Source organism: Numenius arquata, chromosome 1 (genome assembly GCF_964106895.1).
Source record: "Numenius arquata chromosome 1, bNumArq3.hap1.1, whole genome shotgun sequence".
Classification (NCBI taxonomy): domain Eukaryota; kingdom Metazoa; phylum Chordata; class Aves; order Charadriiformes; family Scolopacidae; genus Numenius; species Numenius arquata.
In genome coordinates this window covers 132,818,798-132,844,873 of record NC_133576.1, presented here as the reverse complement: position 1 = coordinate 132,844,873, position 26,076 = coordinate 132,818,798, and the positions used below count along the sequence as shown (strand labels likewise).

The window sequence follows — 26,076 nt, the reverse complement described above, 5'->3', positions numbered from 1 at the left end:
TCCTTTTAAACATAACTAGCATGAGGTCAAGGAAGAGATCGTGTAAAGTCTTTTGAATGACCTTTTTGGAGTATATGTACTGCTGGCTTCTGCTGCCGGCAGCTTTCCCTGCCACAGCAGGGGACAGATGTGCCTTTGGCCCTTTTGTCACACTAGCACGTTATCAGGTCATTTTTGTTTTCTCCATGAGCTCTGTTAGCCACCTGCTGTAGCCATGCCAGCCCCAAGCCCAGGGATGAGCAAGAAGAGATCAATATTTAATGGAAGGTGAGCTAGTGATTTCCTTAGACGATGCACTTAGTTGAAATCATCACTTATGTCCCAGGGCCAGCAGATGTGCTGCTGGGCAAAATCTTCACATGAGCAGCTGAGGTATGCACCCTGCTTTTCCTTCACTTTTCCAGATGCTGGTTTGGAGCCTTGATGGACGGAGGGGATGGATGGTCCTCCTGGTGCTGCAGTCCATTGCCTCTGAATGCCCATTTAATGAGTTCAATGTTAGGAACCTGGAAGAAAGCCAGGGTGGTGAAACACTGGCACAGGTTGCCCAGAGAGGTGGCAGATGTCCCATCCCTGGACACATTCAAGGTCAGGTTGGACGGGGCTCTGAGCGACCTGATTTTGTTGAAGACGGTCTAGTGGGAGGTGTCCCTGCCCATGGCAGGGGGTTGGAACTCGATGATCTTTAAAATCCCTTCCAACCCAAACCAGTCTATGATTCTATGATTATATATCCCTGCTCATAGCAGGGGGGTTGGACTAGATGACCTCTAAAGTCCCTTCCAACCCAAACCATTCTATGAAAGACTACAGTGGCAACGTTGGTCTTATCAAAGAAGTACCAACCCTCCCAAGAACGATGGGATGTGTGTTGGGGTGCAGCCTGGCAGGGCTGGGGAGCGGTGGAGGCGAGGAGCCCCAGTCCAGCAGCAGCTCCCCGCTCTGCATCCCAGCCCCCCAAGTGCCATGACAAGCAAACCTGCCCCAAGCAATCCCCCAGGAATGGCTGGGACATGAGTGGGGAGCGAGGCTGGTGAGCGGTGGCGAGGGGCTGGGGCCAGGGTGGAGCTGCCGCTAGATGTCAGCCACTTCTTGCTGCAAAGCAAAAGACCCAGAAATGTAAGAAAAATCCCTGAAAAAAAACTCAGTTCCTACTTACTATCCCTTACCAAGTACTTGAGTGAGAGCGTCTCTGAGATGCTTCGGAGAAAAATACTTCAGTTCATCCATTCAAACATTTACTTTCAGGCTATTTCTCTGCATAATAATGTTTTAAACCTTAATATTGCAGAAGCAGATTGTCAAATGATTTGTATCTATTTTGCAGGAAGGATGTTTTTCCCTTCCTCAGAGTCAGCTCAGGAAATGAGAAAACCAGGCAGGAAACTAGCTAAATGCTGATGGAAATATAAAATGAAGATCTTTATCTCACCAGTGTATTGACAAGCCATGGGTAACTGTTGGTTTGGGTTTTTTTAATGTTTTAAACTACTGATTTTAAAGTGGAAAAAATGAAGTTCAGTCTCCCCCAGTCCCACTGAATTGGTTCTAATTAATCAGCACTTTTGGTTCTGGCAAGCAAATGCAGCAACAAAACAAAAAGTTACAAATCACAGCAAAATTTGCAGTGCAATAATATTTGAGTTTGGAATTTAACCTGTTTCCTCTGGTGTTGTACCTAACATCTGGCACACGGAAGGCCCCTGCTCTCCCCAAAATAATAGGAACACAGAAGAACAGTTTCTCAGTGAGTTCTTAGCACGTGAGTCCTCGTTTGCTGCCACCACCCTCTAAGCTACCTCTGTGTTCTTCCAGCCCCGTGGTGACTGTTTGGTAGGCTGTTCCCAGAGCATAAAACAAAACATCTGGCTGTTAACAACATAAAACTCTTACAACAGCTGGAGTCTGCCAGGATGCACAGGACTTCTAGCCAGAAATCATTTCCCAGATGCAGGAAATACTAGTGATACGGGATCTACTGTACCAGCTCAGCATCAGCTGGGAGCTGCCAGGTCTGCACCCATCCTCTCTTCCCTCCTTGGCGTGGTGCAAGCAGGCACAACGGGGTTCCAGCCTGGACCTTGTCACTGTCACAGCCAGCGTTGGCTTTGCAAGCATGAAGAGAAGCTCCACCTCGCACTCAAACTCCATTAATATTTGTCAGTCTGGTTGAACTGTCCTAGGTTGAGGCAGAGGCTGCAAACTCCTGGCTTTTATTATGAGCCAATTAGCCCAAGTGTGTCAAAAAGGGCACTACGGAGCATCTACACTACACAGCTGCTATCGGGCTGTGCAATTGGGCTTTCACCTGTGGGTGAACAGGTCAAGGCTGGACTCCATCATCCCAGCCGAAGCATCAAACCGAAGGAGTTACCAACAGCCCCACCGAAGGCTTTGCTGTTTTAGCAGGGACTGGGGAAGCTGGAAGTGGTCGGGTAGTTCCTGCTTGTCTCTCCTTCCTGCATCCCTGCAGGTAGACGCAGCTCTGTTCTCGCGGGGATGGTGGTGCAAGAGGACTTGAGGAGCAGCTCCGCAGGATGCTGCAGGACCCCAGGCAACGCAAGCCAGACCCTGCTCCCTGGCAGTTCCTGCCGCCTCGCTGTGCCACCACAGCTCTTGGTGGGGCTGCCACGTAAACCAGACTGCTGACATCATCCAAGTGAAAAATAAACCTCCAGCATAAAACAGAGCAAAAACTCTGACCGTCATTTTTAACCTGGATTTTTTTGCTGATCTTCTTTACGGCTCAGCACCGCAAATAGTATCACTGGCAAAAGGAAGGAGGAGCTGAAATGTGGCACGGTTATGGCAATGAGTGGCTGAGGATGGAGGGGTGTGGTGGAAAGTCCACCACCAAAGCCGGGGTCTCATGATAGCACATTTTCGTATTACTGGAGCTCAGGATGATCCTGATTTCTGGCAGCAGAACTCTGGTCTCCTTCACTACGAACTCCTTAACATTTGCACTCTTTAAAGACAGCGCTGAAAAAACACGACAAAACCAATCCAACAAACAAAAAGTCCTGATAAAGGCTACTTTTTGTGAGTTTTGTATGCAGCCACAAACCCGGCTGATTTCTGCCCGGTGGCTCAGGAGGCTGTCCCCTGACTGGATCCGCTGCAGCAACCCACTGTCACTCCACAGGTGATGCTCTGAGATGCCTGATGTGGGGGACGTGCATACGGGCAAGCGGCCACCAGAGAGACCTGGTGCAGCCACCACCATCTGGAATGCTGTGTCTGGTTCTCTGGTGGTGTGAACAGCCCCACAAGAGGAGATCCTCCACGCTCCCCAAGAAGCTCTTTTCTTTTATGTTTGTTACCTTTAGCTGTAGCTATATTAAAGGCTCCTATTTAAAAGTTTCAAGTCAGAGATCTCATTAATCACCAACCTGAGAACATTACAGTGATGAGCTGCCAAAGGCATGAGCAAATCACGCTAATTACTAGGTTTAGATGCTGCTCTTCAGAACTTGATTAGCTGCAGATACACAGGTGATAATTCCTACTGTCTTCTTTATAGTGCATCCTCCCTATTATCCACTCTAGTCTGATTTAGGTTTTTATTAGAATAATATTATGCTAATTAAGTAATCCTGCACACAGAATGCTCCATGATGGAGATGATTAAGAAGGTTGAAATGATGACTAATATCACAAACTGTACTATCAGTGTCAGACAAACTGGTGAGGGACATACATAAAAAGACGGAACTCCTCACTGCTGCGGTACATCCTAACTGTAAACAGAAATGATAAAAAGGAATGAAAAATAAGTGGAGCGATAAAATGCTGAATTTTTTTTTTAAAAAAAGAACATTGCAAGAAAATATAGACAATCAATTAAATCTGTTCTCTGAAAGGCTGAAATTACCCCTAGGAGTGAACTCATTTCAAGCATGTTATTAAGAGCATGACTTGCCCCTTCTAAATGCCATTAATAGTTCTCGTATATTCAACAGGCAGGTGGGTTACATTCCTCCACCGTATGCCTCAGATCTGAATGCTCAGTGCATCTTTGGATGCACGTATTCCATAATCTGTGAAATAAAATGGAGCCTTACGGGAGGCTTCGCTCTCCCCAGGAGCCCCACCACAGCAGCGGATGGTTGTGTTTCCGTCTTGGCACTCCCGTTCGGTTTTGGGGACAGGTTCAGACAAGCCCAAAGTTCCAGCTGCATCTCCAGCCAGTGCCTGGGACCTGTGCACTGTCTTTGCAAGGGTTTCTCTCCACCCCGCTGCAAGCCCTGAAGCATGCACCTGCTTTCACTGCTGCCCAATGATGTTTTGCTCTCAGTTATTTCTCATAACCCACATGTAGATCCAAACCATGCTCATTAACTCATTTGGAGCATCCCTTCACTGCCACGTGACCATTTCAGTCCTTCTTCCTTCAAGGGAAAAACACACTTGCAACAGTGATGAAGCCAAGTTAAGAAACAAACTCACCAAAAACATGAGGGCTGCCAGGAACACCTTAGTTATCAACAGAGGTTAAAGTTTTATTTTGATATAAAAATTAAATAGCAAAGTTGTTTTGGTTTTTTTACAGTGATAAATTAGAAATTTACAGTACATACATTGAAGAAGATATATTTTCTGTACACCCCAAAATAATCAGTGTCTATTTCCTTAAAATTCAGAAAAAGGAGCTAACTTGTCTGTTTAACATAAGAGCTAAGCTTGTACCTCTCCGGCAGATGCTTCCAAAACCTGCAGTGAGAAGAGCACACGCTGCGGGGGGGAGATGGGAGCAGGGATTGTGCGAGGAAGGGAACTTCTGCAAAGTTTCTAGTTGTATAACCGCAGCGACTGCACTTCTGAGACAGGATTAGTCACACATTTTTGGCTTTAAATTCATAACAACTTTGAAACGAGAGAGCAAATGAGTTGCATATAAGCTAAAACCTGGTGGTTACCAAGAGCGTGTGTCTGCTGTGACTTCCCACCCACACAGACCCGAAGCAGAGCAAGGTAAATGCAAGTGGACGAATACATCTATGGATCGGTTTCACTGCTGCAACTGCTAATTTTGCTTTGAGCTGGCACAGTGACCCCTCAAATGCTTGGGAAAGGTGTTTCCCTCAGGAATATCAGCCGGTGTCTCTCTCCAGCCCGCTCCCTCCTCATAGTATTTGACTCCCTCATACTCTTTCATGGAATATCCCCCGGGGTCCCTCATAGGGCTACGCAGTGCTATCCTCATCAGACTCAATTCCCATGTCTCAGATCACCAGGGACATCCATCTGTCACAGTCCATGGGGTCACAGGTGGAGATGCAGGGATCTGATAATAGGCTACTACTTAACATTCACTTCTGTGTACATAACATGGTTAGAAATACCATTTATCGGATCAGTCAGGTCAAACATGGGCCGTATTGGCCAGGAGAGTATCCAGACTGTTTCAGAGTGAAGGACACTTGAGTGAACATGACACCTTGGTACAGCCCAATACTAGGTTACAAGACAAGGCTCCTACTGCGTCTTCACCCCTTCAAAAGTCAACATATAGCTGCTGACTTCACATCCCTTGCTGGGCTGAGAACCAGATCGCACAACGGAGAAGCTTGGCCATCTGAAGACTTCCTACTTGCAGAACTCTTTGTCCACAGAAGAATAATCAGATCCAAACACAGCACTACTAGCAAGAGACTTTATGGAGGGGATGAAAAAGCTGGGCTGGTGTGCGGCGTTGGCCAAGACACTGCTTGTGCATCTCAAGCAGAATGTGTCAAGTTGTCACTTGTTCTGTTGGAGAGGGAGCCCAACCACAAAGACTGCAATTAGGGTTTGTTTGGGGTTTGGGTTTCTTTTTTTTTTTTAAAAAAAAAAATGCACTCTAGCACATGTTTCAACATTAACATTGAAACAATACACGCTTCTGGGACAGATTAGTGCTTACGGCCCGAGCTGGAATGAGTTGTGGTTTGGGAAGCACATGGGGCACCTGTGTGGAAAGCGAGGACCATAATAAAGCAGTGCCTGTTCTCAGCTGCCCTCAAAGGTCATGTGAGCCCGGACACTGGGAGGATGCTCTGCAGCTGACCAGGTTCCAGACAAACAAATGAAGCAAAAGTTTAGGGCATACAGGTAAAACCGAAGATCCTTCAAAGGGATAGAGTGTCAGAACAGTCTTCTCTTAAGTGCTTCTGGGCTACTTCTATTTGCATCACCTTTCTTATTAGCCAAACGAGCCCCGGACACAAGGTTCAAGCTCCCCATGAGCACAAGCCAATGAGTCCTCAAATAAAAGGGTCAGAAAACTCGACAGTTGCTACGAAACAACATTATTCACCAAGAAGCTGGATCTCTTCTCTAAGGATCCCTTTACAAAAACTGGAAGTGTCTCTTGTTCTTCCCAAGGACTGAATGCCTGATCACATCCTGCATGTAAATATACATTAAAAAAACCTCCATGGCTGTCAGTGAGCAGATAGTCGAGGCAGTCAGCTGTACTGCGATGTCATGGGCTGAGAATGTTCTTTTAATTGTAACTGACACACATAATTATACAACTGATCTGTGTGAACATGATGTTGCCAAGGAACTTAACATTTCACTTCTCCCCAGACTGGCGTCTGCAGAGATACCATCGCACTGAATGAAATATATTAAGACTTAATTGCTTCATGCAATGGGTCTCCAGAGAGAGCCAGATAAGTTTACTTGGAGAAAACCAGCATTGTTTGAAAAGACCCTCAACTCATTTTTCTCTTTCCTAGAGGAGGGAACACCATAATGTAAGACTATTTAAGGCTATTAAGTGCAGCAGAATAAAGCAGTCTGCTGCAAAGAGCAGGAGCACCTGAAGGGAGAGGCACGGAGGCAGGCGGACAACGATAGTCGATGCAGAAGACCGTTACAGTTTACCGGCTCCCACTGCCTCCTCTACTTCTGACAATGGCATCGAGTAAAGCTTTTTTTTAAAAAAAAAAAAATCAGAAATATTGATAGAACCACAGAATAGTTTAGGTGGGAAGGGACCTAGGGAGGTCCAAATTCCTACAAGGCAGAGTCAATTTTCAATTCAGACCAGGTTACAGATGGTAAAAAGAATGAGTCAAAATTATTATTAGGCCATCAGACTACTTATAGAATCATTCTCACTAATACCTCACAAAATCCTACTCATCATGGGTAATTCTCAGATCTGGAAAGTCCCTTTGGTATCTGTTGGAAGACCTCATCCTTGGCTGACTTGTGCAGCATATGGGAGCAACAGAATTCCCCAGGACATAAAGACACAACCCTTGGCAAGCGCTTCCTTCACGATGCTGAATTCGGAAAGAAGACATCTAACTGAGGTCCCAGGAGCTCCATCTTCTGATAACCGGACCCTAAATCAGCCCAGAATTTGGCCCCAGACAGCCTCTCCTCCATCTGCTATAAGACGATGAAAAGAAAACATGCTGCAGCTGTGGGCTACAGTCCCCCAGCATCTAAAGACTTCAGTATATTGCATCCTGCTTTAAAAAAAAAAAAAAAAAAAAAAAAAGGAAGATAACGTGTTTGGATATTTCACAGCTTTTAAAGCCTCCCTGGGCTTTCCTATTTTGGGCAGCATGATTTATGGCTATTGTATCTGCAGCATGATCTTTTTGCTGTTTATTCTTTAAGGCTTTTTTTTTTTTTCCCCATCCCCCAGAGACAGGTTGTGTAACCGTCTCCCTACTCTACTCCCAATGTTTACACGGCAATGCTTACACACGACCAGTCCTTCATGGGAGAGCAGTCAGACCATCGGGGTGTCATCCTTTTCTCATACCACGGTCTCGTTCCCCTTCCCAGGTTTCACCCAACCATCTGCTCTCTTCTCCCGTTTCACTTTCCCTGAGTTCACCAGTCTGTTCGAGCACTTCTGCCACGTGTGCAGAGTTTTGGCTGACCAGATCCACATACCTGATGTAATACCCACCAGGAGGGACATGAAGATTTTGAGCATCTCCACTGCCATATTGGAATCATCTGCTGAATAGCGGAAAATGGCCCAGTTGGAGATTTCGTAGAAATAACAGGCGATGACACACGTTGCTGGGACGGTGTACAGCACTGAAAAGACACCGATTTTGACCATCAGCCTTTCCAGTTTGTCAGTTTTAGTTCCATCTTTCTGAAGATTAGACCTGATTTTAAATAAGGCCACCAGTCCTGCTGCAATGAATAAAGTCCCAATGACCAGGTAGGTAAAAAGCGGAGCGACGACAAAGCCCGTCAGTGCATCGAGGTTCTGGTTCCCAACGTAGCACAGACCGGTGAGCTCGTCTGCGTCTACTAGTCTCATAATCAAAATGACGATGGTCTTCACGGCGGGGATCGCCCAGGCTGCAATGTGGAAATAAGAGCTGTGCATTTCTATAGCTTCGTGGCCCCACTTGAGTCCTGCAGCCAGAAACCACGTCAATGTGAGAATAACCCACCAGATGGAGCTAGCCATCCCGAAAAAATACATCAGCAAGAAAATTATAGCACATCCTGTGTTCTTAAGACCTTCTTGGATAAGAACAGGTTCTGCTGCCTCTTCAAAATCACAGGATATCCTTTCCCGGCCCACAGTTAGCCTCACAATATAAGCAATGCTATAAATATTGTAGCACATGCTCAAAAATATGATTGGGCGCTCCGGGTAGGAAAATCTGGATGAATCAATCAGGAAGGTCAGGACTGTGAAGGCAGTTGAGATGAAGCACAGACTGGCCCACACGGCCATCCAGATATCCGTGAATTCCTTAGCTGACCTGCTGTAGAGACCAGCGTCGTAGCCGCACTTCAGGACACAGTTCAAGCTTCTCTTCACCCAGATGTACTGATCCGAGTTAGGTCCCATACTGTGGCACTCTTCTCCAGGCTGCAAGGAGGTCTTGCTGTGAAGGGGAACCTCTTCGTCTCCTGGGCCCTCCATGCACATGTGGTTGTGATCATTCTGGGGTGGGAATTTGCTGCAGTTTAGGCTGTCCGGCCAGGCAAATCCAAATTCTTTTAAAACAGGTTCACATCTTCTTTTGACGGAGAGGCACATGCCACCACAGGGACCTATGGGGATGTTAATCTTCTCCGTGCACATCGGGACATAGACCGAACAAAGGAAGAACTGGAAGAGAGAAACAGAAATCACAAGTGCGTTAGGGGAAAATTCAACAGGTCGAAATATAACAACTTTTTTTTTTTTTTTTGCCTTTTTAGCAGTAATATTTGGTCCTTTGCCTTAAAAAACAGGAAGCAGCATAAAACAAATAAACCAAGAACAATAAAAACAAAGGAAAAAAAAAAAAGCAAACGCTAACAATGTTGTCTTCTCTCAGTTCAAATGTGGTCCGAAGCCAAAGCCTGAACATTTTACTCCCTAGATTAGCTCCATGTAAATTTAGCCCATCAGCTTCAATAAAGCAAGTGGGATTTAGCCAGATCCAAACCTCAAGGGTGCAATTTACAAAAGGAAAAAACCAAATTAAAGTGGTTTAAACAAATACATATATTTGTTCTAGGCACTGCCTGGATATTACAGCTAACAAACAAACAGAGGAAAAGACATTTATTGAATTACTTCGGTTCACGATTCTCTGAAAAGAATGTGGTTTTCTTTAACCATAAGGTCACAGATGTATTTAGGACAGTAATAAAACATTGTAGTTTTCTCGGCTTTTGAATAATCGCAATTCTGTGACGCGACAACATAAACGGGATTGCGTGCTAATTTGGGAGCTCTGCCCCAAGAAACAAGCTGGTTTTTGTTTGATGAAATCCATGCCCGTGGGGAGGACAAGGATCTTGCCGTTCGCCTGGGAAAGAAACTCCTGCGGTGGAAGTCCCGGAGGAGGTCCCCAGCAGCTCTCAGGAGCCGGCTCCCTCGGGTTCCCCCCATTTCCGAGGGGCGCAGCGGCTCGGGTACAACAGAAACGGAGGGGGACGACCAGGCAAAGCTCCAGGAACCCCAGCGTTCCCCGGGACGATCCGTGGGACTCCCCGCCGACTTCCCGGGGCTGCCGCTGCCCGGTCCCCGCCGCCTCCCGCACCTCGGCCCGGGATGAACCACGCTCCTCCCGGGCAGCGAGGAACGGCTCTGAAAGGCGGCGGGACTTTCGGTGTTGTTTTAGTTTTTGGACTGAGCCGAGGGGATGGGGAAGGGAGACAGGGATGGGGAAGGGAGACAGGGATGGGGAAGGGAGACGGGGGACGGAGAAGGGGATGGAGAAGGGGTGGCAGCCCCTCCCGGCCACGCACAAAAGGGGACCCCCCCCTCCCCGGAGCCCCGACCCACCTGGAGCTGGCTGGAGCAGCCGTACTGGATGAGGGGGGTGAAGGTGGTGAGCTGCAGCTCCGCGTCCGCCTGCAGCTCGTGTCCCACCAGGTTGGGCATCTTGGTGACATTGTAGCCCAGGTTCTGGCACATGGCGATGCGGATGGCGTCGCAGCGCCGCTCCTCCTCGTCGCCGAAACCCCGCGCCCCGCCGAGCAGCCCCGCCAGCAGCACGGCCAGCAGCCCCCCGCGGCCGGTCGCCCCCCCGCCGCCCCCCGCCATGGCCCGAGCAGCCTCCACCGGCCCCGGCCCCGGCCCCGGCCGCGCCGTGCCGCACGGGCCGGCTCCAACGGGGAGGGGCCGGGGGCGGCTCCGCTATTAAAGAGCTTCGTGGAGAAACTGCCCAGGGGAGGGACGGCACCTCCCCGAGCCCTCCCAGCACCGCCGCCCCCGCCTCGAGGAGCCCGCACCGCCGCCCCCTCCACCCCATCGGGAGCGGGTAGGGGGTGGTGGTCCTACCTGCACCCCCACGCTGGCACCCAGACGTTCCCCCTTCCCCCCGCCCCGCTCCGCTCCCTGGGGAGATCCGGCCCGCACTCCCCCCCGCGAAACGAGCTTTTCTTCCTGGCTGCACCCCGCCACCCCTCTTCTCCTCTCTGGGGACCCCGCTACCTGCACCCCCCATCCTTCTCCCTCCGAAACACCCCAGGGACCCCTACCCGTGTCCCCCCATCCCCACAACAGGTACCCCCTGCCCTCCCTCCCACATGCCTGGTGCCACTGGGAGACATCCCCACCATCCCAGTGTTCCCACCGTGCCTTCCCCAGCATGGGTGCTGGTCCCAGGGGCTCCCCGTGGTGCCCAAGACCAGCTCCCCAGGGACAGGGTGGGCTGAAACCTCAGCCCCATGTTGGGGCTCATGCTCATTGCACCCCGGTCCTTCCCTTGCTCCTGGCCTGTCTTTTTACAGCCAAGGGAGCTTAGCTTCTTCATGGCCCGGGTTAAAAATATCTGGGGTGGCTTTCTAAGCTGCTGCCTTTTCTTCCTAGCGAGTTAAATTGCAGTGCTGGCCGCTGGGTTACATCTGGGTTTGAGTGTTGTTTGTTTTTTCGTTGGGGCCAAGAAACCTGGAGGGCACTGCTAGGTACCTCCTGGCATTTGTATAAATCTCCGTGAAACAAGTAAGTGAGGATGAAACATTTGTGCGTTTGGAGGGGAAAGGGCTGGATGATTAAGCAGACCTTTAACGTGTCAGCGGGAGGAGGGATTAAGAGCAGACAAATGAGTCTCGCTTTTAAATTCTCTTGGTATTATTTACACCTGTAATAAAATCTGGTTGAGCTGGTTGTGCCTTTAGCAAAAATATGTCATCTATTAATGAATTGTTTGTAAAGCACTTTGAAACTGTTTGTAAAGCCCCAGTTGAGTGACCTCTTGCTGTGTGCTTGTGGCATGTGCATGTGCTCCTGAGCATGTCTGTCGTGAGCAGCAATGACTCTGTACACACCTCGGGGCCTTTGCTTCTGCCCAACATCTCCCAGATGCATCACTGGACTAAGACTAAGAGACTAAGGCAGCTCCTTTCTGGGCATGAGGTTGCAAACTGCAGCAAAACCCATGCTATGAAGTGCTCCGTGCTCAGTCACTGGAGGCTTTGCCTCCTCGGCTCCATCACCACCGTGTTTTTCCACCTCTGAGATGTGGGAAACGTGTGTGCGAGCTGTTCCGTGATGTTGTAGGGACTGATGGCCTTTACGTGTGCTTTCCTCTAGTGAGATGGATAGTGTTTTAATTGAGGTTTCATGAGCACAGATATTTACATAGCTCTCAGCACCGCTAATACTTTACAGCTCACTCCAGTAAACAGTGCCTCTAACCTCACAAAATCCTTGCGAGGCAGACAAGTAGTATTATCTTAACTTTTTAAACACAGAGGCAGACAGTGCTACAGTCCCAAGGTCAGGCAAGGAGTCTACGGTGGAGTCAGCAGCTCAACCCGTATCGTGCAAGGCCCGTATTTACTCCTAAGCATTGCCATCCGTGACCAGCAGCGCTCGGCCGCTAATCTGGGGGTGGGGGTGGGGGTGTGATAATGCTGTGAACGCACACAGTGTGCTACACGTGTCTACCAAGCTGTTCCCAGCCCCACTGAGCTTATCACCTACATCAGGCAAGCACAGGGACCCTCCCTACGCTCAAACACCCGAAAGCAAGAAGAAGAGCTTCCCATGGGAGAAGCTTTCATTAGGTTTTTTTTTGGTTTTTTTTTTAGTCCAAATGATGTAGGAAAGAAGACTGGAGGGAGGATTGTGGTGACCTTAAAAACTATGCGTCTTTGTCTTCGTAGATGAAACCCCTTTTTATTTGCAGTCTCCTGCTGCAGTTAGGCACTGAAGCAGAGTTTGCTGCTACCAGAATAGGACCTTTCCCTAATTTCCATGAAAAATTTTGCTTACTGCATATTCAGCAGTTACACAGCAAAACCTTCTGCCTCTGGACCTGGCCCTTGGACCCAGTAAAGGGGCAGGGGGACATTTTAAAGTCACTGTGGACACAAGTATCTTTTGAGAAGAACTCTTCCCCCCCGCAAAAAAACCCCCACCCCTCTACTGCTATTGCCTTTTCTTTGAGAACACAAAATAAATATTAGAAAGTGCTACACTGCTGTGTTTGCTTTGGAAAGTCTTTTAGATAATAGGAATTAGTTTTCAAAACAAGAGCGCTGGGAGAGGCGGTGGCAAATCATTAGAGAGGTTAGAGTTGGAAAAAATGGTAATTACCCTGCTTTGAACCTTACGCATGTATTAGCAGTGATTAAATGTCACCATGATAAGCATGTATATAATAGTTTCTTTAAACAGACCAAAATAAGCAACCTCTGGGATAGTGGGTTTATAGATTCTTGGATCACTGGGCAGTGAGAGACACTGACCTGAATCCGGCACAGCACAAGCCATGTTCCTTCTTCCATTATTGCCTGATTTAGAGTGTCCATTTTTTTTTTAATACATCTGATTTCGATTTTGCGGTTGTCTTCGTTAAAGGATCAGCAGCCACCTTGATAATTATTATTTATGGTGGCGACCAATAACTACATTTGGTTTCTAGCCCGAGTTATCTTCAGCTTCCAGCTGCCGACCTTTGTTCTATCTTTGCGGGCCAGGTTGAGAAGTCATTCCTGAGATTATCCCTGCAGGTAATGTCAGGCTGTGATTAAGACACCCTTTGACCTTTTTGGAGTGAGCAAAATAGATTGAACTTCCTGAGTTTCTTACTGTAAGGCCTCTTTTCCAATTCCTTAGTCATACTTTTGATTTTAAAGGAGCAAGATGTGACCCTGCTGTTTGAAAGGCACTTTCAGCCCACCCTTTACAGTCTTAACGGATATGTCTGAATTAGTAGCCCGAGCACCCCTGGTCCCTTTGGAGTCGGCTAGGATAGGCAGACACTGGCAGCAGGTAACTCACATAATAGGAATTACATGAATATAAAAGCCTACTTATAATTTATTATTATTTTGTTATTACTATTTCTCCCTTAATTTTGTATGCAATTTTTTTGCATAATTATTAAACCCGTGTACATACTTTTACATTACAAAAATGAATAATGCTTACCAGCATCTCTCAGAGTCTTCCATTGCCTTGCAGGGTATCTGAGAAGGCTCCTAAGTCTTCTCTGAGCATTTTCAATGCATCAACATTTGCCAAAACTGTAGTATTAGAACATGGCTCAGCTTTCCTGTAGGAGTGACGCTCTTGTTAAATGTTGAGGTAAAATGCTCTCTTCATTCCTAGACAAGATCACCTTGCTTAGACCACCCAGGACAGGATTTACCCCGTAGCATGACACTGAGAGCCAGGACTGATGCCGTGAGGGCAGACCTAGGAAACCTTGGGCACGTTGTTGATCTTTTTTTAAAGTGGATACCACGTTAGGATGTGATTATTTTAACCGAATATAGGTGTCAACTTTTGGTCAGATGAATTTAATTCTAAAAATGCCCCTACCTCTCAATCGACAGAAGAGGGAACGTAGGATGACCAGCCCAGAGGTGAAAGGTCCCCAAGAGGTGTCTATTGCTGGATGAGAGTAGCCCCTGTGTCCCTGACAGTCTCCTGGGACTCGGGGGCAGAGGAGATCGGTATTGTCATCCCAGAGAGTTTTTTTAAAGTGCTTGGATACCACTTATCTAAACATGCAGGTTTTTTAAAATGTGTAACTTCTAGAGCTGTTTTGGAATGTTGAAATTGTAAGAATGCATTAGTTATCTCTGTCACCAACTCATCTCATATATTTTCCAATATACAACAAAAATGTCAGTTGGATACCTCTGTCACCTGCTTTGTTTACTGACAATTCCACAACTTGCATTGAGTAACATAGCAGTACCATCGGTGACTTTCTCTTTATCTCAGTTTACATAAAACACTATTGTTTTTGATCGTCTATCCATTAATTTTTTGGTTTTGCTTATTTTATCACATTCTTGTAATTCCTTTTGGATTTATATTAATTGAAACTAATGTCTCCTTTCTACTGTTTGACATGTATGCTTTTCTTAAACTTAATTAACTTTATTTTTTTTTTAAATTTATTAAAGATTTTTCTTTAATTTTTCCTTTTATAAAACTAGCTGAATTTTTAAATCAAGACAGATCACTTTATTCAATGATGGCTTTTCAGGCATCTAGTAGTATATTTAAAATTGGTTTCTAATTACTATTCACATGCTTTATGTAAATTCTCTCCCCTACTTACTTCTGTATTTTGTGAAGCTGACCCTTTTAAAGCAGGAAATATGTCTATTGCCCTATTGGCATTTATGCTGCTGTATTTGTCCATTGTTATCAGCATTTCAATTGTTCAGTAATAATCCGGATAGAAATTATTTGTTTTGTCATGACACTTCAACTGAACATGGTTATATTTGGTCTTAGGAAAAAACCCTATGCCTTGAGCTGCATATGTATTTATGTGTATATGTATACACAGGCAAATACATACACACATATTTCTGTTTCTTTAAATATATAAAATATTCATCTATAATAGCAGTGCACAAGATAGCACACAGAGTGGCACTCTCATTCAGTGACATTGAATAAATCAACGTTGATCTCAATGGGGCAGAATGTGTCCCAGACTTTAAAATAAAGTATATGGTATGTACAAATTTACCTGGCGTGGTGCACTGCAGCATCCTTCTGGGCCTGATCCAGTTGGATTTGGCTCCTGATACTCTCCGGATACTTGTTTAGGTTTCTACCTTTGGTGTCTCCATGTAAGCCAGCCCTCTCTGCAGCCAAGGGAGACCCAGAGAGTGTCGAGGCTGGAGGGCAGGTCTCCTGACATGCTGCTAATCCCTGTTTTCATGCAGATATGACTGTAACTTTATGGACTTCAGTGCAGCTAAGCCGTTACACAGAGATCCCATATCTGGATTCATAGAATCATAGAATCATTTTGGTTGGAAGGGACCTTTAAGATCATCAAGTTCAACCATTTACCTAGTGCTGCCAAGTTACCACTAACCCATGTCCCTCAGCACCACATCTACACTACATTACACATTCACATGTGTAATTCCTCGCATGCCAACGTGGGTCAATAGTTGCTCCATGACCCCTGAAAGTCAATATTTTGGTCTGCACAGAGACCTCAGATTTTGGTTTTATAGCACTGTAAACAGGAAATTTCAGTGCTACTTAACATGCATCATTTTGAGAAAGCCTTTGCATTTAGATAGCATCAAAACGTTTGACAACACAAGGAGATTCTTCGGATTATGTGTGTGGTTAGAAATCCAGGAGGCACAGATATATCACACGCAATGTTCAATGGGGCACTGAGAGCAAAGCCAGCCGTAACTTTTATGAGATGAAAGATGTCCATGTAAGGGTCACTTTATCTAGGTACTGGCATTTTTCACACAGGTATTTCTCTTTCTAGGTTTAACAATAACTGTAATTCTTTTTTTTTTTTTTTTTTCCCCAGCTTTCCCAAAGCGCCTTTCCTCAAATAATTCAGAGATTGATACATTTCCCCAGCCAGATCAGCAGAATGGAGAAAAAGTTACCAGGCAAAGTCACTGGCAGGATTCAGTGAGAAAAAACTTTTGCCCAATGATTTTTTCAGAGTGTAGCTACATTTATAAAATGTTATACTAAAATAGAAACTCATCCAAAACAACTAGCCCTCCTCCCTTGCCTGACTTGACCAAGCTTCTCGGGAAAGCTCTGCTGCAGAGATCCAGCATGCCCCATTTCAAGAAAATCTCTTTCTTTGGGGAAAATTAGCAGACTATGGTTTGAAAAACAGATCCACAGTGGAGGAAAAATTCAGCCTGAACTTTGGAGTCAGTGTTTCTGCCTCCCAAAATGACTTTTGGTTTGAGCTGCTGCTCGTCTTTGCTTCTATAATGCTCAGAGATTCATATTTTGGCTTGAAATTTCTCTCACTTGACCTTAGCCCAAAGGATGATTTTTTTTTTTTCTGGAAAATGGTGAACAGTTTTCTTAGAAAATTGTTCATAGGCTTTTTTTTTTTTTTTTTTTCATGCTCAGATAACTCCAAAACAGCTTGGTTTTATAACTTCGGATTTGGCAAGTGCAGAGTGCAATCCTGAAGGAGGAATGCACTTTTTGTCTCGTTTGAAGAAATTTCATTTCGCAACAGCAAATTAGCCTGAAAGTTTTTGGAAATAATAGATGGATCATTCACAAGGCGTGATTTAACCGTGGTAGAAAATGACAGGCTGAGGTCTCTGTCTCTGAGAGATCACGAGTCTTGTTTTATAAATACGGCTTAGTTTCCTTTTTGCAGAGTCATCTTTCCCTCTAAATCTTTCTGCATCCTGTTTTGCTTTAACTTTGTGGCAGCATCGGAGGTTATTTCCCATATATTTGCTCTCCATAAGCAACATTGTACTTGGCTCTCGGTGACATTCTGCACATTCTGTAAAGCAAATGCCAGTGGACATGATTTAAGAAGGACTCTTTCTGCCTCGCGGGGCATGCTGAGTTAAATTACTGCTCCTCTCTCTCCCAGATGGCACCCAGTCCTGGTCCTCACATCCCATTGCCGCTCACATCCCACGAACCTGCTGACGGACAGGGATGCGACAGATTTTTTTGAAACTATCCTATGTTGATTTCTCCTCAAATGTATTATCTAAGAAGTAAATACTAAGCTTTTAAACATTTAAATTAGTTAATTTATTACCCAAGAAGGTGGATACCAAGCTTTTAAACATGGAAATTAATTAATTAATTAAGTGAATTAATTTTTTTAACTTTGGAAATTAAGTTAGGCTGATATATAAATCCCTTAAAATAGGAGCTGCAGAGGTGGATTTGCCAATACGCTTTGGCCGGTTTGCACCGCTCCAGCGATACCACGACAAGCTGGTTTAATCAATCAGTTATTGCAGGCTTAAGGTTGTTCTGTGTCATTGGAGCAGCACAGAGCTGTCAAGTGTGCCGATGATTTTGGCCACAAATCTTAAAATGTACTATTTTTCCCCATTAAAAAGCCCTCGTGAGCTGATATGCTCTGTTTAATTACCCAACAGCGAGTATTGACTTGCAGGGCATGGATGGAAAAAAAACCAAAAACCCACCTCCTTTGTATTGTGTTGGGCAGGCAGTGGGTCATTCTCCCGGGAAAGAAATTCGGCTTCTGCCAGGAGGTGAATTTTGCTGCACCCACACCGCTTTTGTGGCATCTGTGAATACTCAAAGCGGGACTGGATACTGGAGTGAAAGCTGTCCCCTTGCTGATAGGGACTGTGGGCACCACTCTCAGGAGGAGGAGCTGCTTCACGCGTCAGTAAAGTGGCTTTAAGTGAGAAAACAACTGCCTTCAGGTCCTTGTAGAATTGCAGAGAAGTTTAAATAGGTAGCAGGACTTGACTCTCCCAGTTCCAGTTGGACTGCCCAGTTTACAGTGGCACCACTCCTCACTTTGTGGGCTATTTAAAATGTAGTCACTGAATGCTAATGATTTCCAAATTTCAGTCTCCTCTACAATTCTTCTAATTTTTTTATTTATTACTGGTTGTTTTCTCTTTAAATGGTCATAGTATGCACTCGATTTGGGAGCTGGTATAATTTTTTCATTTAAGGAGATGAGGTTTTGCTAATATATTTATCCATATAGCACAGATGTAATTGCGAAAGATACCTGCTTTGTTTTCCTCCCTCTTTCAGTATAGTTTATCCCTCTTTCTCACACAGACGGAGCTGCTCTTCCATAAACCATTTGTATATGATTTTAATAGTTTTTCCTTTTTCTTTAGCTATTCCTATATAGTTAAAGCAGTGCTACTTTCGTATGAAGAAAAACACATAAACTTCATTCCAGACAGTGAGAAGGACTGGTTTGGCAAGTCTTTGGCAAACAGGTTTCTTAATTTCTTTCCAAGTTGGCAAATTAATCATATGGATTACTGTTACACAGACTAAAGGACTTTCAAAATTAGTCTGAGCATAGATAATGTCATTCACTCTTGTCCAAAAGGCTTTGCTGGCATTTCACATATACCTTGTGTGCCTTGCATGTGTACAGGTGACTACATGGAGTGCAATCCACCTTACCCTATGTGCATATATACTCTTCCTCCGACTCCCTGGAAGGGTAGGTCCAGGTACTAATTGTCAGAAAACTAACAAAATAAAATAAATAGTCCTGTGATGACAAGGAGGGGTGCTGTGACTACAAAAGAAAACATCATCAGCTTAGTTTGGCTTCCACTGTCAGGGAACCGCACCCTGATTCTTTTCTACCGTGCTGATCAGGATGATATTTTAGCACTGTACCAAGGTTTTGTTATCAATGGAACAAACACAGAATTTTATTTTTATTATTTCTGGATCAAGCATTTGAGTATGTACTGATCCTTCATTCTTGAGCAGTGTAATTTATATTTAGAGGCTGATAATTCATCTGGTTCCCCATAGACATATAGAACTTAGAAAATAATGAGAGTTTATGTGAATTCCATTTTTCTCAGGCATTTTTATTCCTTGGAGAGGCTTCCATGGAGCCAAATTACCATGAAAACTAGATTACTATGATATTTCAGTTCCTTACGGTAAAAGTTCATGTCATTCATTACTGTTGACACTATACACATATCCTTGGGGAACTATGAAAAATATAAAAAGAAAACTCCTAAAAATGTGCATAAAAAACATAAGAAAACTCCCATGTAACCCAAATATTCCCCGAGCAAAACTAAAGCAAATTATTTCCCAAATATGAAAATTTCAGGCCACAGCTGGGCATAGTGCTGTAATGAGAGGTGAGGTTTTTACTCAGCTTATGACATAAAATCACTCCAGATAGATGAAGAAATCAGTTGGAAAGAAGACCAGCATACAAACCTCTCTGCTCTGAATGCAAGGTGCAAAGCAATGAAGAGTCAGGCTCCCAGTTTAGACAAAAGCCACTGTATCTGCTCCAAAGCCTAGATGGATCCTTCCTTATTTTAATCTTGCAGTAAAGGCTCACAGGGGTGCACTTTGCCACCACACCAAGACCACTGCTATGGAGGATGACCACCAAAAAGGCCAGTGACTCTCAGTGCTGCCCCAAACCTTGCCTCTGATGGAGGGGTTGTGCAGCCAAGGGCGAGTTTTTTAATAGGTTTTGCCATTAGTTCACCATTGAATTCTGTGTAGCCAAGAGAAGATACTTGAGAGTCCGGCTCAGGCGGCACTGGAGATGCCCCACTCTCCCTTGACTATCAAAGGAGCTTAGGATGTCTGTCTCATTCCTCAGCTGCTCCAGGCAGTTGGGTAAAGTTAAGAGGAATTAACATAGGCTCAAGTATAATAAGAAGGTGGGGAGCAAGGGAGGATTTATGCAAGAACCCTTGGGCAACAATGCATAACCGCAGGATAAAAAATTCTTGGTTTCATCCTGACTAGACGATTGTTTTAACACCTTTATTGTAAGACTAGCACATAAAGTGTAAGGTCATGCCAGTCCTGCCTCTGAATTATGAAAGGATGAACCGTGTCCCAAGAACATGATTTCAGCAAGTAAAAAGCCAGCATTTCAAGAGACTTTTTGTTAAGCAGACACATGGGAACAGAAAATTTTCAAAAGTCCTTCTAGAAAGTGTTACTGGTAAGAGATGGCCCTGGTGTTTATTTTCTTCAGCTAAAACAAACTGAGATGCTGGATGTTAAATAACATTTGTTTTGAGACAACGAGCTTCTGGTGGGCTGTACTGTAGACCTGTATCTCTCTTAGTTCCTCCATACAGTGGTAAAGCTGTATACTCTTTCAACCTGGGCTATTTTGTTAACTTAAAATTTCACTTCATCATCTGAAAAAATGCTTTTCTGCATTATTTTGACTTAAAATCCTTCTCCCTAAGCAGAGATAGATGCAGTTCAGTGAGGGTGGGAGTGCTGGGAGGAGGTATAATTTCTTGCATATATCGTGATTTCCCATCTAAAGATTACTGGAGTTCTGGTATGAGGGAACTTATTTGAAATATATCACTTGGGTTAGTGCTGCTTCCTGCTGCTGCGACATCAATTGCACATCCATGGACATCAGATCATTAACCATCCTCAGTGCCTTGTTTTTAGGGGCAGTATGCTATCCCAACCAGGCTGCTTCCCCTTGGGTTTTTGACTGAAGAGTCCTGTATAAAAAATTACAATTACATCTCTTCTCCAAAAAAAGAAAATTAAGCAAAATTATTTTCTTTTCTATAAATAGGATGTAGAAGGAAGGTGCTTTCCTAGTGTGGGAAGGGAATGAAAAATGATATCATGTCTGACCAGTTACCTCATCTCTATGCACATGCATACCCAGCTCTATCCAACTCAGTAAGTTTTCTGCTCCCTATCTTCAAAACCTTCCAATGCTAAAAAACACTATAAAAATATCAAGAGAAGCTTTCTGACACTGACATTCGTCAGGCTGCAAACTGACCTCTCCCAGGGAGTGGTGAAAACCCTATAATTTATGTTATAAACAATAGTAATTCTTAACACATGATGCGCACAAAGTTGGGCAAATATTAAATGATCTGCAAAACGTGCCTTTGAGATGTTACTGTTACACAGAGGCGTGGATGAGGTTTTGGGCTTAGGGCTCAAAGAGCAACCCCATTCCTAATAAAGAATTTACACTCAAGTTTATCTCTTCTAGCTGGGTACTCAGATGGCATTTACTCACAACTGGAAACTAGCCTCTGGAAGACAACTTTGGGAGGACCAAAGAAATAACCTATTACTTTAAGGAGCGGATTTTTTTAGTTGGGTGTCCAACCTGCACTGAAATCCAATGGGATCTGAGCATCTAACTCCCACAAGGTTCTCTGAAAATACTGACCTTAAAATGTTAGATTACTACTGTGGCCATGCCAGATGAGGGAAGTCTCTGCAGGAGATGTCTGTAAATGAGATCAGAACTCAACCATAAAATGCTGACAGAGTCATCTGGAGCACACAGAGCTGTGCTCAGTGATGAGGATACCATTTCATTATTTTTGTGTTTATTACATTTTTTTCCCATGTGTTGGTTTTGGTTTATCTGCAGTTTTGATTTTGATTTGTATTTTATTATAATTTACTTTCATTTGCTAGTTCTCAGTCTATTTACAGAGAACAAAAGAATGCACAATGTAGAACAGTAGAATAATAGTGTTTATTTTCACAAGTTTGGACCGATCAAATAACTCACAAGTCCCAAAGTGGAACCATGCCTGAGGTAGGTTAGGTCATCTCGAGTGTGGGGAAACAAACAGAAATATCCCATTCTTCACCATTGTTTATTATATTTATGTCACTTGGGAGTTTTAACAATACCACATATATAAAACATTTGTTCTTGCTTTCTGTGCTATTCAGAGTTTTCTCAAGGCTCTTTGGCGCTTTTTTTTTTCCTAGGGACACTGCAATGTTGCTATGCTTTAGTGACTTTCTCAACTGATTTAGCAGAAATGTAAGAAATGGCCCCTAGGAGTGAGCCAGGGGTGCTGAAAAGGAGGTTTTGTTCTCTGAATGCTTCTATGTTTAAAAATGGTTCTTTTGAGAGTTTTAACTAGTTTGCTTCAACTTCTTTCCTTGATTCTTTTTCATTTACATTCAGAGCTCAGTGCAACAGAGAGAAATGAAAAGCAGAGTCTGTTGTTGCTGTCGGTATCTTTGCAGTCCCATCAAACCCACAACTGGTTTTTATACTGCCTTGATTTTTCACAGGAGGTCCAAATGTGGGGGTCTAAAGCCACATCTGCTTGCCTAAACCCAGTTTTTCAAAAGCTAACAGTAACCATGGGGGCGTTGCTGCTTTCATTTACAATTTGAAGTGCTTGCAAGACACCTTGCAGCAAAGGGCCACCCTGCTGAAAATAAAGGCAAAGGGGGCAACTTGCCGGAACGAGCCTCCTCCCAGCCATTCACCGTGCTCACAGCTTTGGACAGAGAATCATAGAATGGTTTAGGTTGGAAAGGACCTTTAAAGGCCATCTAGTGTAACTCCCCTGCCATGACCAGGGACAACTTAACTAGATCAAGTCGCTCAGAGCCCCGTCCAACCTGACCTTGAATGTTTCCAGAGATGGGGCATCTCCCACCTCTCTGGGCAACCTGTGACTGTGTTTCACATCCAGAGTCCTGCTGAAGGATGATGTAGTTTATCAACCCAACAGTGCAGGATAACCTAAAATCACTGCTGGTCTGCTTGAAAATACAAACCTGCAAAACTCAGTGACTCAGCAGCTGCCACTTAGACTGTTGAATTCTACTGCCGTGATGTCCCAGTGCTGGCAGCAGGAGCGATCAGAGTCCTGAGGCTATTTCAACATGAGCATTTAAAAACTAAGTCGCTGAAATTTACTGTTCGTTATTCTTCTGGAAAAATTCCGGCTTAAATTGAAAGCCGTTTCAAAATTGCTGAGTTACTAGAAACTGTCATTACTTTTCAAAGGAGCTGTTGGGTGCTCAGTGGCTTTAGAACAACTGCATTTCTATCTGTGGTCTTAGCAGCCCAACTTTGTGGACTGATGGTTTTACTACAGAAACTTTAAATATGCAAGGGACTTCAAACAGATTAAAAACGGCTCCTTCTCAGTCTTTTCTTAAGTTCATGAAGCTATTCATGACTTTGAAAAAAATTCCTGTTTGAAGCATAAATCATATTGCAGTAATGACAGAAATGTGTGAAGAGGAGGGGAAAACAAACATTTTTTACTTGAGGATTTCATCATTTATTCCTGCCTCGCTTTTTCTCTCCTACTTTGTGGAAGATCCTTTGTATTGACACTATTGAAGAACAGCCAACCACCGACTGCTGCTCCTGCAGGCAAATGGTAATGACTGGCTGGTATCTACCCTAAGGAGGGCCAGATCTCTCTAGAGCATATTTAGCTCAGATTTCATTCAGAAGGCCCAAAACAGAGCCAAAGAATAAATTAGCAGTCAGGTGGCACAGACAATAGAGGTCCAGAGCTCTAGGTCACTCCTTGGGCCTCTTTAGTAGTGGAGACCCATCTAATGCTGCCTCAGAGCCCTGCATGTGGAGCAGTATGCAAGCCCAGCCTGCTCTCATCCTTCCCACTCATGGTCATGGACAGGTGAACACCATCTGCAAGTTTGGAGGCTGCTGCCCCCACCTGGTATGCAGAAATGAAGGACGTGGAAGCTGTGTGGGACAGGTCTTTCCTCACTGCTGGATTTGATAAACCTGGAGAAGAGAGGATGGTAGAGGAAGGATGTGAGTTCCAGAGACAGTGCTGTGACTGTAGAGCACAGGCAGACACACCTTTTGATAGCGCACAACTTTTCCACAAGGAAAGATTTCATTCCATCTGGGTGGTGTAAAGGTAGGTTGCAGAGATTTCAGTCAGATGAAGGTAGGGAACTAGCCTTTGCCATCTGGGTGAGGAAGTTTCAAGCACAGGAGTATGCTGAGGTGCCCGGATGATGCAAGATGTGATTTTTCATTCTTTCCAGAAATACAGAAAGCACTTTCCTGGAAAGCAGGAAAGAGGCAGAGAAGCAGCAGGGTCACAGTTGCTGTTCTGGGCTGTTCTTGGGATGCTGTCCACATCCACGGCCTCTTACTCCTTTTCTAGTGAGCCCAGTGGCTTAATTTAGCCTTTAACTACCAATTCTGGCACCTGATCACTGTCTCCAGGAACAGCAGCACCATAGGCTAAATACAGTTGAAGTACAGTTCTACTGACCCCAGTAGCATGAAAATGGCTCAGTGTGTCATCTCTTGGTTTGGCCTGCAGAGGCAGCGTGGAGAACATTACGATTTTGTTTTCTTGCTGTAATCCTTGGTACCTCTGTAAGAAAGACTGCAACATTTCTGTTTGGAAAAAAACCCCAGATTTATATAAACTGGAGAATATTATTGTGTGTATTAAAATGCTCACAGGGTATTATCCCACAGCCCATCCCATATTTATTTTGGAAATGATTACATTTGGAAAATGGGAAAGCTTCCAGTTAATTCCTTTACCTTGAAATATCAGCAAACACAAGGGTATTTTGAGATTATTTCCTGCTAAAAAATGAACCAGTAGCATTCATGACTGTAAGCCAGAAGAGAATCCCTTTTCAAATAATGCAAAATAGGTTAAGTTTAAAGTGTAAGTAGTTTTTGAGACGAGTGAAAGTAGCTCTTAAAGGGTCCTTCTTTCCTTGGAGGAAAGCAGACCCAGCTCAGTTAATGGCCATTCACTCCCATTCAATACAGCCATTTCACGTATCAGTGATATGTGTTACAACCTTGGGGTTTATTTCTACAAAACTAATTATATCCTGTACCTACCATTTGTGTTGGGTTTTGAGAAGCAAAGGAGATTGGTGGAGCTGACTATCCCTAGGTACATCACCGATGGCGTGAAACTCCAGACCTTCTTTCTCAAAAGCTCTCTTCTGGAACTTGCTCTTTTTTACAGATTTCCATATTCTGAGAGCTCCCTGGAGAAGAGACAGCACAGCAACATCTCCAAGGTCCTATGCACTTTGCTGAGGGAAGCAGATGTCTGCGCGTACACATTACCTCCACTGACCTGAGCAGAAGGATGAATTTAATCCTTAGCTTTTTTAGCAGCAGAATATTTTTCAGTCTGGATTTCATAAACTTTATGATGGAGGCATGAGACAATTGCACAGATGGCAGGAGAACAAACCAAAGGAGAAAAACAATGAGAGTGGAAGAATGAGAAAAGAAGAAAAAGAAGTGAGGACGAAAAAACCCCTTGGGCTGGAAAGAGCAGTTCTTATCAGACAAGAGAAGCTACTTCCAGAAGAGAAGTTCAGGCACTGAAGACTGCACGAGTAGCAGGGAAAAGCTGGATCACCTGTCCCAAGGGAGAAAACAAATACATGCCAAAAAAAAAAGCACTTAAGTTGGAAAGCAGCATGAGGGAGCAAAGAGGGCAAAGCATTACATTTCTTCCAAGTTAAAATGTTTCCAGATTGTCCTGATGTTTAAAAATGTTTAGAAGGAAGATTTCCCAGATCCCAATGCATTTGGAAGGCAAAGCCTCCTGCAACATGAAGTTCCCCATTTGGCTTCTTTCCTCGGTTTCTTTTTTTTTTTTTTTTTTCCCCTCTGACTTTATCCAAATTAGTTAAATGCTGCGCCTTGGATTCCCAGCCAGACCTCGTAACTCCGGTACCTGATCGCTGTGAAGGCAGGTGGGATTCTTCACACCTCCAGCCGCTCTCATGGGCTGAAGTGAGATATGTAACTTACCCGCAGGCATCAGATTTGTCGGCTACTGAAGGTATGAGCAGAGAGTGTTCTTAGACTGTGAGACCCAGTGAAACCTGGAAAGGCAGGCACTGTTCTTTACGCA

General features: G+C 44.5%; 1 protein-coding gene across 1 annotated transcript; it reads right to left on the bottom strand.

The window, feature by feature from the left end:
- Positions 1 to 7,762: 7,762 nt before the first annotated feature.
- FZD4 (frizzled class receptor 4) lies at positions 7,763 to 10,519 on the bottom strand. Its single transcript, XM_074168344.1, has 2 exons — positions 10,259 to 10,519; positions 7,763 to 9,091 (listed from the first exon to the last, which is right to left on the bottom strand). The coding sequence occupies exons 1-2, from the start codon at positions 10,517 to 10,519 to the stop codon at positions 7,763 to 7,765; spliced, it is 1,590 nt and encodes a 529-aa protein (XP_074024445.1).
- Positions 10,520 to 26,076: the final 15,557 nt, after the last annotated feature.

Bases quoted from the DNA above. Each gene is read 5' to 3' on its own strand.
- FZD4 (XM_074168344.1), bottom strand. From the start codon at position 10,519: ATGGCGGGGGGCGGCGGGGGGGCGACCGGCCGCGGGGGGCTGCTGGCC. The intron at 9,092-10,258 runs GTGGGTCGGGGC...TCTCTCTTCCAG, and splicing joins GCTGCTCCAGCCAGCTCCAG to TTCTTCCTTTGTTCGGTCTA.